This window comes from Ovis aries, chromosome 2 (genome assembly GCF_016772045.2).
Source record: "Ovis aries strain OAR_USU_Benz2616 breed Rambouillet chromosome 2, ARS-UI_Ramb_v3.0, whole genome shotgun sequence".
In the NCBI taxonomy this organism is placed as follows: Eukaryota; Metazoa; Chordata; class Mammalia; order Artiodactyla; family Bovidae; genus Ovis; species Ovis aries.
This window is the reverse complement of record NC_056055.1, coordinates 28,680,847-28,695,354: the sequence shown is the minus strand read 5'-3', so window position 1 is coordinate 28,695,354 and position 14,508 is coordinate 28,680,847. Positions and strand designations below refer to the sequence as shown.

Sequence of the window (14,508 nt, the reverse complement as noted above, 5' to 3'; positions counted from 1 at the left end):
AAGGACTGATGTTGAAGCTGAAACTCCAATACTTTGGCCACCTCATGCGAAGAGTTGAGTCATTGGAAAAGACCCCGATGCTGGGAGGGATTGGGGGAAGGAGAAGTGGACGACAGAGGATGAGATGGTTGGATGGCATCACCGAATGATGGGCATGAGTTTGGGTAATCTCTGGGAGTTGGTGATGGACAGGGAGGCCTGGCATGCTGTGACTCATGGGGTCACAAAGAGTCGGACATGACTGAGCGACTGAACTGAACTCAACAATACACACGAACTCTGAAAATATTATTTTCAAGTGCAAGAAGCCAGTCATAAACGATCACCTATTAAATGATTCCATTCATATGCACTATCTAGAATAGCAAATCTATAGAGATAAAAAGTAGATTCAGTTCAGTCGCTCAGTCATGTCCGACTCTTTGCGACCCCATGAACTGCAGCACGCAAGGCCTCCCTATCCATCACCAACTGTTGGAGTCCATCCAAACCCATGTCCATTGAGTCAGTGATGCCATCCAACTATCTCATCCTCTGCCATCCCCTTCTCCTCCTGCCCTCAATCATTCCCAGCATCAGGGTCTTCTCAAATGAGTCAGCTCTTTGCATCAGGTGGCCAAAGTATTGGAGTTTCAGCTTCAACATCGTCCTTCCAGTGAACACCCAGGACTGATCTCCTTTATGATGGACTAGTTGGATCTCCTTGATGATGGACTAGTTGGATCTCCTTGAAGTCCAAGGGACTCATAAGAGTCTTCTCCAACACCACAGTTCAAAAGCATCAATTCTTTGGCGCTCAACTTTCTTTATAGTCCAACTCTCACATCCATACATGACTACTGGAAAAACCATAGCCTTGACTACATGGAACTTTGTTAGCAAAGTAATGCCTCTGCTTTTTAATGTGTTGTCTAGGTTGGTCATAACTTTCCTTCCAAGGAGCTAGAGTCTTTTAATTTCATGGCTGCAGTCACCATCTGCAGTGATTTTGGAGCCCCAAAAAATAAACTCCAACACTGTTTCCCCATCTCTTTCCCATGAAGTGATGGGACCAGATACCATGATCTTCGTTTTCTGAATGTTAAGCTTTAAGCCAACTTTTTCACTCTCCTCTTTCACTTTCATCAAGAGGCTTTTTAGTTCCTCTTCACTTTCTGCCATAAGGGTGGTGTCATCTGCATATCTGAGGTTATTGATATTTCTCCCAGCAGTCTTGATTCCAGCTTGTGCTTCCTCCAGTCCAGCGTTTCTCATGATGTACTCTGCATATAAGTTAAATAAGCAGGGTGACAATATACAGCCTTGACGTACTCCTTTTCCTATTTGGAACCAGTCTGTTGTTCCATGTCCAGTTCTAACTGTTGCCTCCTGACCTGCATACAGATTTCTCAAGAGGCAGGTCAGGTAGTCTGGTATTCCCATCTCTTTCAGAATTTTTCAGTTTATTGTGATCCACATAGTGAAGAAAGTGAAAGAGGAGAGTGAAAAAGTTGGCTTAAAGCTCAACATTCAGAAAACGAAGATCATGGAATCCGGTCCCATCACTTCATGGCAGATAGATGGGGAAACAGTGGAAACAGTGTCAGACTTTATTTTTGGGGGCTCCAAAATCACTGCAGATGGTGATTGCAGCCATGAAATTAAAAGACACTTACTCCTTGGAAGGAAAGCTATGATCAACCTAGACAGCATATTAAAAAGCAGAGGCATTACTTTGCCAACAAAGTTCTGTGTAGTCAAGGCTATGGTTTTTCCAGTAGTCATGTATGGATGTGAGAGTTGGACTATAAAGAAAGCTGAGTGCCAAAGATTTGATGCTTTTCAAATGTGGTGTTGGAGAAGACTCTTGAGAGTCCCTTGTACAGCAAGGAGATCCAACCAGTACATCCTAAAGGGAATCAGTCCTGAATATTCATTGGAAGGACTGATGTTGAAGCTGAAACTCCAATACTTTGGCCACCTGATGTGAAGAGCTGACTCATTGGAAAAGACCCTGATGCTAGGAAAGATTGAGGGCAGGAGGAGAAGGGGACGACAGAGGATGAGATGGTTGGATGGCATCATTGACTCAATATCCATGGGTTTGGGTGGATTCCAAGTGTTGGTGATGGACAGGGAGGCCTGGCATGCTGCGGTCCATGGGGTCACAAAGAGTCGGACACAACTGAGCGACTGAACTGAACTGAACACAGTCAAAGGCTTTGGCATAGTTAATAAAGCAGAAATAGATGGTTTTCTGAAACTCTCTTATATTTTTTATGATCCAACAGGTGTTGGCAATTTGATCTCTAGTTCCTCTGCCTTTTCTAAAACCAGCTTGAATATCCGGAAGTTCACAGTTCACGTATTGCTGAAGCCTGGCTTGGAGAATTTTGAGCATTACTTTACTAGCATGTGAGATGAGGCAACTGTGCAGTGGTTTGAGCATTCTTTGGCATTGCCTTTCTTTGGGATTGGAATGAAAACTGACCTTTTCTAGTCCTGTGGCCACTGCTGAGTGTTCCAAATTTGCTGGCATATTGAGTGCAGCACTTTCACAGCATCATCTTTTAGGATTTGAAATAGCTCAACTGGAATTCCATCACCTCTACTAGCTTTGTTTGTAGTGAGCTTCCTAAGGCCCACTTGACTTCACATTCCAGGATGTCTGGATCTAGGTGAGTGATCACACCATCGTGATTATCTGGGTCGTGAAGATCTTTTTTGTACAGTTCTTCTGTGTATTCTTGTCACCTCTTCTTAATATCTTCTGCTTCTGTTAGGTCCCTACCATTTCTGTCCTTTATTGAGCCCATCTTTGCACGAAATGTTCCCTTGGTAGCTCTAATTTTCTTGAAGAGATCTCTAGTCTTTCCCATTCTATTGTTTTCCTCTATTTCTTTGCATTGCTCACTGAGGAAGGCTTTCTTAAAAGTAGATTAGTAGTTGCTTAGTGGGGTGAGGAGATAAGATACTGGCTAATGGGTACAGAATTCTAAAACTAACTATGATACTGCTTATGCATCTGTGAACATAGTAAAAACCATTAAATTGAATACTTTAAGTGGGTAAATTGTATGGTATGTAAATTATATCACAATAAAACTTTCAGAGAAAAAGGAAAGCCAGAGATGTCAGAATATTCAGCAAAGATATAGGAACATGTGACAGATCAAATATCTGTATAAAATAATACTATAAATTGTGATTTTTTTTAATTAAAAAAAAAGAACGTGACAAACAGAATACCTGGCAAAAACGACATACAAGTTGGGAACATAAATGGAATTAAAGTAACCCAATTCCTTATATGTTTGTGTGGCAGGGAGTGAGGTGGGTATAGGAGTTAAAGTATTAATTTTAGTCTTTAAATATGCATGATCAAATTGGACAAGTAACCAGAAAAATGTAGTAGCAGAATGTCTAACTTCTAAACCAACAGGAAAAAAGGAATATTAAAACTAGCAAACAAAAATGAACAGAAGTCAGCAAAATATGGGCCAAGGGCCCAATCTAGCCCACCACCTGTTTTTGTAAATAAAGCTTTACTGGAGCACAGCCATGCTCTTTTACATTTGTCTCTGGCTGCTTCTGAGTATAATGGCAGTGTTGAGCAGATACAACAGAGACCAGATGGCCTACAAAGCCTAAAGCACTTACTGTCTGGCTCTTTATAGAAAAAGTTGCTGACACCTACAATGGAATACTAAACAACAGTCAGAAAGCAAGAATTACTCTCAGCTGCAGCTCCCTGAGCTTTGAAATAAATACAATATTCTCTCCTCTCTCATTTCATCAGAGGTACAAAGCTCAATAAGATAAACAATATTTGTGAAAGAACTTTTTAATCATCTGTGGCCTAGGAATGTTTTCAACCTGTTCTCCAGCTTCAGCTTCACATACACCCTCTTCAGATTCCAACTAACAGAACCTAAATCTCTAAAACAACAACAAAAAGATAGACCCTTATATTCCAACACAGAGAGATGTCAAGACACATTAGTTTAAAGGCAAGCTAGTAACACATTAATGTGAGTAACTCCTCAAATAGGATGAGTTAGTGAGTGAGTGTTTGTATATGTGTTACTGTGAAGTTCTGAAAAGATAACAGTGGATATCTATTTCTCGGGCAGAAATAACACTCTATGAAGTATACTCACCTCTTGAATCCTTTTCATTAAATTATTCGTTTGGAGATAATCGTGGGTTCTGAATACACTTTACCCAGTCTCCCTCAATGGTGACATCTTACAAAACTATATAGTACAATATCACAGGCAGGATAGTGACATTAATACACTCCATGATTTTATTCCAGTCTGCCCTGGACCCCGTGATACAGCTGTCCTGGTCCTGACAATGTGTCTGTGGTTCTCTCTCGTTAAGAGTCCTCACTCCTGTCTCCAGCCAGGGCTGAGTGTACCCTCTTCTGTGGCTGTGTTGTGTATGTGTACTATTTCATCACACGTAGGTTCATGCATCATCTACCACCACAGTTAAAATACAGAGCAGCTGCATCAGCACATGATTCCACTTGTTGACCTTTTATAACCACAGCCCCTTCCTTCCATCTCCTCCTCATCCCACAGCAACCATTCATTCATCTTTGTCATTTCAAGAATGTCATATAAACAGAATCATGGTGTGTGATCTGTTGAGATTGACTTTTGTCATTCAGCACATTTCTCTGGAGATTCACTCAGGCTGTTGTGTGTATCCAGACTTTGCTCAACAGTTCCAGCTTGTGTAACCTATAGTAGGTCACCTGCTGACAGGCACTTGAGTTGTGCCCAGTTTCCAACAATTACAACAATTCCAAACCAGGCTGCTGCGAACACCTCTGTACAGGGTTTTGGGTGAGCCTGAGTCTTCCCTTCTCTGCAACAAACGCCCAGGAGCACAGGTGCTGGGTCACAGGGCATGGGCATGATTAGCTCTGCGAATCTAGTTTCTCGGCACCAGCATTCAGCGTTGTCTCAGTGTACTTAGTTTACTCATTCTGAGAGTTGTGTAATGATTGCTTGAACCTAAGATTCCATTTACATATGAAGTAAGAAATTGCAATAAAGTTAAAGAGTAATCCATCCTTATTACAATTTTGAAAAATACAGAAATGTGTACAAAAGGAAGTAAACATCTATGCTTCTTCTCTCGATAAAAGGAATAATGATACTTATTCCAAATCAATGTACCCAATTTGCAGACAATGTAGGGCAGTCCATCACTTTATTCTGATAGAGGCTCCCTTTTGGATTTCTCCCCACCATGAGGACAACTCCGCCCCAAGATACCTCAGTTAATTCCCTCCGGGCTCTTAGATTTGGAGGGGACCTCCTCAAAAACTGAATGGCCACAGAGGAGGGTACACACAGCCTTGGCCAGAGACAGGAATGAGGACTCTTAACAAGAGAGAACCACAGACACATTGTCAGGACCAGGACAGCTTAATCAAGGGCTCCAGGGCAGCTGCCCAGAGGAGGCAGAGGAGGTCATTCTGTTTTGTTCCTTTCCTTTCATCACTTCACTCCCACTAAAACAGTGTTTCTCAACCATTTCAGCATCTAGCAAAACCTATGACAGCCTAGTGAAGCCTATGGATCCTTCCGAGAAAAACATTCTCAGGAGTGACAAATATAAAGATATCATGAGACATCTATAGCAACTACAGTGTGAAATCAAAAGGTCAGATTTCTCTTAATGGCCAAGTTGGGGGTCCTGTTGACCCTACAGTGGTTGCAGCCACATTCTTCATGGAAGGAAAACACTAAACTCAGTCAGAGATTATGAAAACAAACATGTAAGTTTTTTTCCTATCCAAGCTCAAGGAGCCCCTGAATGCCCTGATTTCACAGAATCAGAAAGAACAGGATCAGGCCTCTTCCCTAAGAGATTCTCTCAGGGTGCCGCTTGGCCTGAAGTAGAGGAAGGAAGGAAGCCAGCCACATACAACCACAGGCGGGGGTCTGGGCCCAGAATCCCCCCCTGAGGGCTATAGGAGAGATGGTCAGCACAGGTCTGTTCTATGGCTGCTAAGAAGGAAGCACAGACCCAGCAAAGGGAGGGTGGAGAGAGGGCTGAGCTCAGGGTGGCCTGGAGCCAACTAAATAAAGGGAGCTCCTCCCTAGAAGCTAAAGTAACATGCCATCACCTGGCCCAGTCTATCTGGGGGAAACTTTAGCCACTTTAAAAAAACATTTTTTAATTGGAGAAAAATTGCTTTACAGTGTCACACTGGTTTCTGCTGTACAACAATGCCAATCAGTCATAATTATGTATCTCCCCTCTCTGGGGAGCCTCCCTGCCCTCCCCACATCCCACCCCTCTGAGCTCTCATAGAGTGCCTGCTGGGCTCCGTGTATTATAAAGTAGCTTCCCACTAGCTATCTGTGTTACATATGGCAGTATATATATGTAAACTGGTTCCAGGCCACCCTGGGCCTCCCCTCCCTGCTACCTTCTCAATTTGTCCCACCTTCTCCACCCCCCGCCCTGTCCACAAGCCTGTTCTCTATATTTGCGTCTTCATTCTTTTCCTGCAAATAGGTTCATCAGTACCATTTTTCTAGATTTCATATACTGCATTAATACATAATATTTGTCTTTCTCTTTCTGACTTACTTCACTCTGTATAACAGGCTATAGGTTCATCCACCTCACTACAACTAACTCAAATCTGTTCCTTTTCATTCAGTTCAGTTCAGTCGCTCAGTCGTGTCCGACTCTTTGCGATCCCATGAATCACAGCACGCCAGGCCTCTCTGTCCATCACCAACTCCCAGAGTTCACCCAAACTCCTGTGCATCGAGTCGGTGATGCCATCCAGCCATCTCATCCTCTGTCATCCCCTTCTCCTCCTGCCCCCAATCCCTCCCAGCAACAAGGTCTTTTCCAATGAGTCAACTCTTCGCATGAGGTGGCCAAAGTATTGGAGTTTCAGCTTCAGCATCAGTCCTTCCAGTGAACACCCAGGACTGATCTCCTTTAGGATGGACTGGTTGAATCTCTTTGCAGTCCAAGGGACTCTCAAGAGTCTTCTCCAACACCACAGTTCAAAAGCATTGATTCTTCGGCACTCAGCTTTCTTCACAGTCCAACTCTCACATCCATACATGACCACTGGAAAAACCACAGCCTTGACTAGACGGACCTTTGTTGGCAAAGGAGTGTCTCTGCTTTTTAACATGTTATCTAGGTTGGTCATAACCTTCCTTCCAGGGAATAAGCGTCTTTTAATTTCATGGCTGCAATCACCATCTGTAGTGATTTTGGAGCCCAAAAATATAAAGTCTGACACTGTTTCCCCATCTATTTCCCATGAAGTGATGGGACCAGATGCCATGATCTTCGTTTTCTGAATGTTGAGCTTTAAGCCAACTTTTTCACTCTCTTCCTTCACTTTCATCAAGAGGCTCTTTAGTTCTTCTTCCCTTTCTGCCATAAGAGTGGTGTTATTTGCATATCTGAGGTTATTGGTATTTCTTCCAGCTTGTGCTTCCTCCAGCCCAGCGTTTCTCATGATGTACTCTGCATAGAAGTTAAATAAGCAGGGTGACAATATACAGCCTTGACCTACTCCTTTTCCTATTTGGAACCAGTCTGTTGTTCCATGTCCAGTTCTAACTGTTGCTTCCTGACCTGCATATAGGTTTCTCAAGAGGCAGGTCAGGTAGTCTGGTATTCCCATCTCTTTCAGAATTTTCCACAGTTTATTGTGATCCACACAGTCAAAGGCTTCAGCATAGTCAATAAAGCAGAAATAGATGTTTTTCTGGAACTCTCTTGCTTTTTCCATGATCCAGCAGATGTTGGCAATTCTCTGGTTCCTCTGCCTTTTCTAAAACCAGCTTGAACATCTGGGTTTAATCCATAATTCTTCTGCTTTAACCATCAGGAGTAGGTACTGGGAAACACTTCTTATGAAAATTCTGAGTTAGTGTTAAGACCCTAAGGAGCACATAGTATGTTTTTGGAAGAGTCTACCCACCTTTGTCAATGCAAAAGCCACTGTACCATCATCCTCAGTGGAGAGATCGAGCAGCCTCTGGTAAAATGCTTCATCATAAGGCCCATCTATTTGCAATGTTTTTCTGAAGAACAAAGCACAAAAAAACAGGATAGCAAAGCTGCCTGGAAATCATCTGTTAAACTGTTTGCAGGTTAAGAATCATACATCTGTTTTTAAAGAACATTAGTGGATTTATCTCTTCCTAATGCTAAACTGTTATGAAGCATGAAAGTTTTAAACACAGCTTGCAAGACCAGACACCAGGAGAGCCTGAATGTCTCCTGTTTATGACAAATGGTGTCGAGGTCCGAGAGTCTAATGAAGGGGTGACAGGGAGGAAGCCAGGCCAGGCAACAGCTGCACCCCCCACCACATGCCACAGGTGTGGATCCTTGCAACCCACATCAAGACAGTCAGGAAATGGACAAGGAAGCGCCTGAAGGCCAAAGCCCAGCTGGGGCTGAGTGAAAGCGGCTCACTGGCTGTGGAGCAGCACTGCCCCCTGCAGGCTCAGCTCCAACTCAGAACATGGAACTGACTAACAGGGTTGTCAGGACATACTCTCCTTTCCAGAGGTGGGAAAGCGGTCTCTGATCTGACAGGACCTTGGTCCTCCTTCACGTGGCACTGAATCCCCGGGCTGGCCCTGCATCTGGGTGCAGGGAGCGGGTAGCTGGGGTGAGTCATCCTCCTGGGAGGCCTATGCAGTCCTCCCACGGGGTCAACCTGCTACCCTCATCCCCATCTTGCCCTCAGGGCTGCTCGGGGCCCCACCCAGGCCGAGAAAGGGCAGGGGAGCACTGGGTCTATGCCTCACCTCTCCTCAGGAAACTCCTCCAGGTACCGCTCAACCCGCCGGTACAGAGGATAGAGGCCTTCGATGTCCAGCAGGTCCAACATCTGCACCTGGAGGGTTTTGTACAGAAGACAGCCCTTCGGTAACCCTGAGCGCTCCGGGGTGTTTTTTCCTACCAAGAACATCAGGGGAAAACGAGAAGTTTACTGTCAAGGACTGAAGAAGGTGGCGGGCACAGGCCGCACCCTGCCTCACGGAGCTGCTGGGGCTGGACGAGTGCACGTTCTGGGTTAGGCACGAATGAGAGGCAGGCCCCACAGCTCACTGTGCTCATCTCCCTCCTCTCAACATCCTTCAGTCTCCATCACACCAGCGCAGTCTAGAGAGAGAACCCTCAGTCTACAGAAGACTAGGCACCAAATGTAAAATGACCACAGTAACATCCTCACATCGCAGTATGGCATCTGCAGAGCCCAGGGCCACAGCCTGTGTCGAGAGGGGTGACCACACTGAGCAGGGAGCCATCGGGGCAGGGACGGTGCGGAAATGAGGTCCATTCCACACTCAAGTGTTCTCAGGGGCCTGAAGGGCTGGGGAGACAGAGTCCTAGCTCATGTATCCCATCCTTTGAGGAAACAGCCATGTCCAATGAACGAACAAACATCACTGAGGCCGAGCCACAGGGAGCAGCGGTGGCCATGTCCAGTTCTGACACTCTGACCTCCCACTTCTGGCAAAACATGCTCAGTCATGCCAGACAGAGTGAAAATGCACAGGTAGCTAGAAGGGATTTGTTACAATTACAGGTTATTCATACAGTAGAGTATCTACCTTATGGTCAAAAAATAAGTTTAAAAAATAGCATGTAGAATACATTGTACCTCCCATGGGTCAGACTTGTGTCTGTGTACATATGCAGGGAAGGTCTGGAAGAAAAGTCCACAGGGGTCTCAGTGACCAGTGTCCACCTATGTGTCCTTCCAAACAAGTTCTGTCTACTTACAAGCAGTTAAGTACCCAAACCCGGGCATGAGTTTACAAAAATTGTCTGAAATGAGTAGGCATCACTTTTGCAACAAGAAAAATACCCACAAAATTCATCTGTGGCATGAATAACATGGCATGGGGGACAAAAGAAGGGTGACTTGTGCCCAGGTAGCTGCATGGGGAAACCACCGCACCTAAAGTCCATGTAGGAGCAAAGCTGCCGTCTCCCGGTGTCATACCCCACGGCATCCTCAGAGGCTCCAAGAGACTACAGGAACCGTCAGTACAAAACGGAATAATCTGAATCCTAGTCAGCCCCTCAAAATAAGATCCTGGTTATGGCTCCACACGCTACGTGCTTGAGCGTGCTGGCGAGCCTGCCAGCAGATGACAAAGGTGGCAAATGAGGAGCCCGTGAACATCCATGGCAAAACCCAAATCAGTCACAAAGCCACCTTGAAGTTTGGATGCCCACTGAGTCAAGCCAGCCCATGGCAAGTCTGTAAGGAATGGGGCCTGGAGTAGGAGACACCCAGAGTCACGGGTCTCACACATCTGTGTTCACAGCCTGTCTGCAAACTGCCACCCACTGAGGCCACCCGCCCGCCCTGAAGGGCCTTGCACTGTGGGAGTCCAATATTCCGGGCCTCAGTCCTCTCCATCTAAGAGAAAGGCCAAGGAAAACCTACCTCCAGGGTTGCAATGAGATGGAACCATGTAGAGAAACCACAGAGGATGTGCAGACATGTTGAACGACATTTAGAGAAAATCTTACAGCCCAAATGTATGCTGCAGTTTATAAACCCAGACAGGAGATGAGAACGGTAATGTCCCCACCTGGGGCTGAGAGGATAGAGAGGCCCAGCTCTGGGGAGCCCTGACGGGACCAAGGCTGCTCCCACAGAAGCTCCGTGAGGCCAGGCAGGACCCTCGCAGGCCATGCCACAGGCTCTGCTTCCCCTGCGCCCAGCCCGCCCACCAGGCCTACCTTGGCAGCGCAGGCTCCTGCTGAAAGGGCTGGCTTCACAGACGGGTGGGCCCCGCAGCCCAGGCCCCGACCTGAGGGCACCCGCCCGGCCCTTGTCCGAGCCACTCAGTAGCACCCGTGTGATGACACGCACCAGCTCCCGGATCACAGCCCTTGTGCAGTGGGGTCCACTGGCCAGGCCATTGGATGGGAAGAAGAACGGCTTCAGGTGGTGCGCGAGCTCACTCCAGTCAGCCATGGGGCTGCGGGCATCTTTGCAGCCATAAATCAGCTCACCATTCTTCAGGAAGGGAAAGAGACAGGGAAACATCAACTCCACAGGTTGATAGAAAAACACCTCCATCCCCACCCACTGGACAGGCAAAGGTACTTGACATTCACACGTGCCCCCATTTAGGATCTCTACCCACCCTCATGTACCACATTAACTGACCAAGTGGAAAAGCCCACTGGAACATGAAAAAGAAGAAAAGTTCTCAAAAACCAAAGACCAGAAAGGCCCCAGACCTGAGACTCAAACCCTCAGACAGGAACACATGGTATGCTGGCAACCTCAAACAAACTCAGCCCAAAGCATAAACTCCCAAAGATCCTAGCCTATTACTGAAGAGGCCAAGTGACACTGTGCTACTGAGGGACACAAGAGTGTCAGTCTGGCCCTAAGCAGACAAATTGCTCAACCACTGTGGGTGTACACTGGCAGCCAGCATCCCAGAGCCTTCTGTCCTCTGTGAAAGACTAAGCCAGGCTCCAGCCAGAGTGGTAAAGGCCATCAGCATCGCTAATACAGAAGTCTTCATTTTGGAGGCCAATCCTGCCTTTTAAAACAAAGTCCAGCAAAGAAACTCCTCATGGCACCAATGATCCCAGGACTACAGAAAGGGACGCTCAGTAGGTGCAACCCCATGACTTTTTACAGGGGTCTGCAATGTCCAGGAAAAAGCCCCTGATCAGCAGCCAATCCCAGGGGCAGGGGAGAGACATCTTCTAGTTTGTGAGAGTGTGGTCAGCACCCTCCAGTAGGTCCCCAATGGCCTTCATCCCTTGATACTCACACCCCGTAGTTCTCTCTCCAAACAGTGGAGGTTTAGTCTGTGTGACTGACAAAATACAAGTAAAGCCAACAGCATACCCCTGGCAAGATTAAGATGCTGTGGATTCTGTCCTGATGATTCTCTTCTCAGATCACAGCAGCCACATGGAACTGCCATGGAGCTGTGGGGCCTCCTGCCAATGGCTGTGGAGGCACCGTCCGAGCAGCAGAGCCTCTGCCCCCACAGCTGAGCCCTCAGATGAGATGCAGCCTTGAGGGGCCCGGAGCCAGAACCAGCTATGCTGCCCCTTCTGGCCACAGAAACTGAGAGGATAAGTGGCTGTTATGCAGCAGTAGATGATACCATGAGGACAATCCCAGCTCTGCCCCCAGGTTGCAGATGGGGGTCAGTTCAGTCCACTAAGAAGCGTGGACGGGGATTCAGTAGTGTGATACCTCCCTAGGAGTCCCCTGTCAGCACTGTCAGAGGCCACAGATGCGGGTGCCTAGGGAGATGGAAACACAGCTGAGGCCGCTGCTGACCAAAGGACCAGGAGAAACCAACAAGAGATGCTGCCCCTTGAGATGGGCCTTACAGAGGTGGGGCGGGGAGGTGAAAGGAAAAGCAGGAGCTTCTGGGAGGAAAGCAGGCCAAGACGAAGTATGGAGCCAAAACCACTCAACATGGGCTGTGGCCAGAAGGTAGGGCCAGGGCTCAGCCTGCTGTCCAGTGCGGGGGCAGCCTTGGCCCACCATGAAGCTCTCTCCTCCAGGCCCAGGAGCAGCTGAGTGACCCTGCACAGTAGAAGGCCTTCTCTCCCCAGTGCCTGGAATCCAGGCAGACAGGCATCTTACATACACACATAGAGTTGTTCAAGAACCTCATGTGACATTTGCAGAGAGCTATCGTCCCAGTCTCTATGACAGTCCCACGTGGCCCCCATCACATCTCACAGGGGTCCAGTATTAGGGTGGACAGAGCCACAGGCTTGGAGTCTGTGAACAACATTCAGACAGACAAGGAGAAGGCGCCAACGGCAGAGAACACAGTGGCAGCACGGATTGTGATCCAGGAGACCTCTCCACACCTGGAACTTCACAGAGAGAGCTTGCCAGCATTTGCAAAACGTACTGCATTGCTCCTGGTGTTATTTTAAAAAGCCATTCCATGTCACTTCTTCTAATCCATCTCTTTTGAAACTATTATCTCAATCTCTGGATTTTCCCCCTAGCTGAGTTCAACAGAAGCAGCAGAGAGCCAGGGTTCTCAGTCCCAGGTCCCAGGTCAACTGATCCAGGGGCCAAGTCAGACCCACCACTCAGCTTATGTTGGCCTGACAGGCCAGCCTAAGTGAGGGCAGTCAGAAAAGGGTCCACTTGAGACAAAATGCCAGGCTTACTATATGTTCCAAATAAATCCCCAGAAGACAGGGAACTTATCTTTGGCATTTAAACATAAAATTCCTAAAGTCTTTGTAAGAGTTAAAAACAAAAACTGATTTTAAACTATGTCCTCTTTTTCTTGACTTGGAAAGGCAGAAGGAGACAAGGTAAAGCTGATTCAGCATGACCAGGTTTCTGAACCATACGGGGAGAAGCGAGCCAAGAACAGGCTTCACGCCCACACCCCCAGGCTCACTTCTGAGGGCCATCCAGTATGCAGAGCAGCACTATCCACACGGAGCAGGATGCAGAGGGCACCAGGCTGTCCAGACCCCGCAGCCCTGCTACACCACACAGATCCACCGCCTGTAAACCTGGAGCCTGCCACGAGCTCTTGCTTATGTCACACCTAGTATGAACATAACCAGGACTGGGAGCAGTCAGTGGTAACCAGAAAAGAAGATGACAAGGGGGACCCCAGGGGACATATTTCTAACACAAACCCTTCCCCAGATCTGGGCCAGCCCTGCCCTGTCTTCCTGCACCCCCTCTCCCCACTCCTCTGCCCCTCAGCATCTCCCCCATGTATGCCTGACAGCAGCAGGTCAGGGACCACAGGGCCTGAGCAAGTCCAGTCCGGGTGCCAGAAGCAGGTGGTCATGAGGAAGCAGAAGGTGCCAGTGCCAGATGGTGAGTATGCTGCGTGCAGAACCCTTTCCCAACACAATCAGGAAGCAGGACAGTCACAGCTGCAGGACTCTGAGAACTCACTCACTGACAAGGATGTCCCCTAATTGTAAGTTCCCTAAGTTAACCGGGAGGAAAGGCACAGGTGTGGCCACCCTTTAGGTTGCCCCGCTCCAGGTCCTACTCCCATCTCAACCACAGAGGACACCTGAGACGCCGTCAGGGCCATCTTTACCCAAGAACCAGAGTCAGGGTCTGTGCCTCGAGCCCAAGGCCACCCAGTGGGCAAGGAGTTACCATTACACACCCCAGGAGTCCCAGGATGGCATGTGCTCATGAAATAAGGCTTGGAAAAAGGACCCAAAGGGTCATACTGAGGCAGCCCCAGTGCAGATGCCCTTGTCTGCAGGTCACAGAGCCCTGTTAGGGACCATAGCACCAGGGCTTCATCCAGCTCAGTTCAGACACCCACTGGACCCACCCAAAAGCCATAAAATAGAAGCAACTTTTACCTTAAAGATCTTTAAGTTGTTCTGTGCCTCCTGTAACAAGCTTTTCAAAGCAAAGTACATTCTCTGTTTATTTCTAAAAAGAGAAAGTATTATTGACAATTAGAGCAGATTTTGCATTTACCTGCCTGTGGCTCAGGG

General features: G+C 47.4%; 1 protein-coding gene across 7 annotated transcripts in view; it reads right to left on the bottom strand.

Annotated features, from left to right (window-relative positions):
• Positions 1–14,508, bottom strand: part of IPPK (inositol-pentakisphosphate 2-kinase) — a 60,150-nt gene that overhangs the window by 21,532 nt on the left and 24,110 nt on the right. For 6 of the 7 annotated variants that reach the window (XR_009599139.1, XM_042243012.2, XM_042243013.2 and 3 more), the window contains exons 8-11: positions 14,371–14,443; positions 10,756–11,035; positions 8,802–8,952; positions 7,964–8,066 (exon numbers count right to left, since the gene is read on the bottom strand). Coding sequence is in view for 6 of the 7 variants with exons in the window: in XM_042243012.2 (XP_042098946.1) it covers positions 7,964–8,066; positions 8,802–8,952; positions 10,756–11,035; positions 14,371–14,443 (607 nt within the window). In the remaining variant the exon portion in view is untranslated. The remainder of the gene's footprint in view (positions 1–7,963; positions 8,067–8,801; positions 8,953–10,755; positions 11,036–14,370; positions 14,444–14,508) is intronic. The other variant, XM_042243014.2, reaches the window with a different exon arrangement.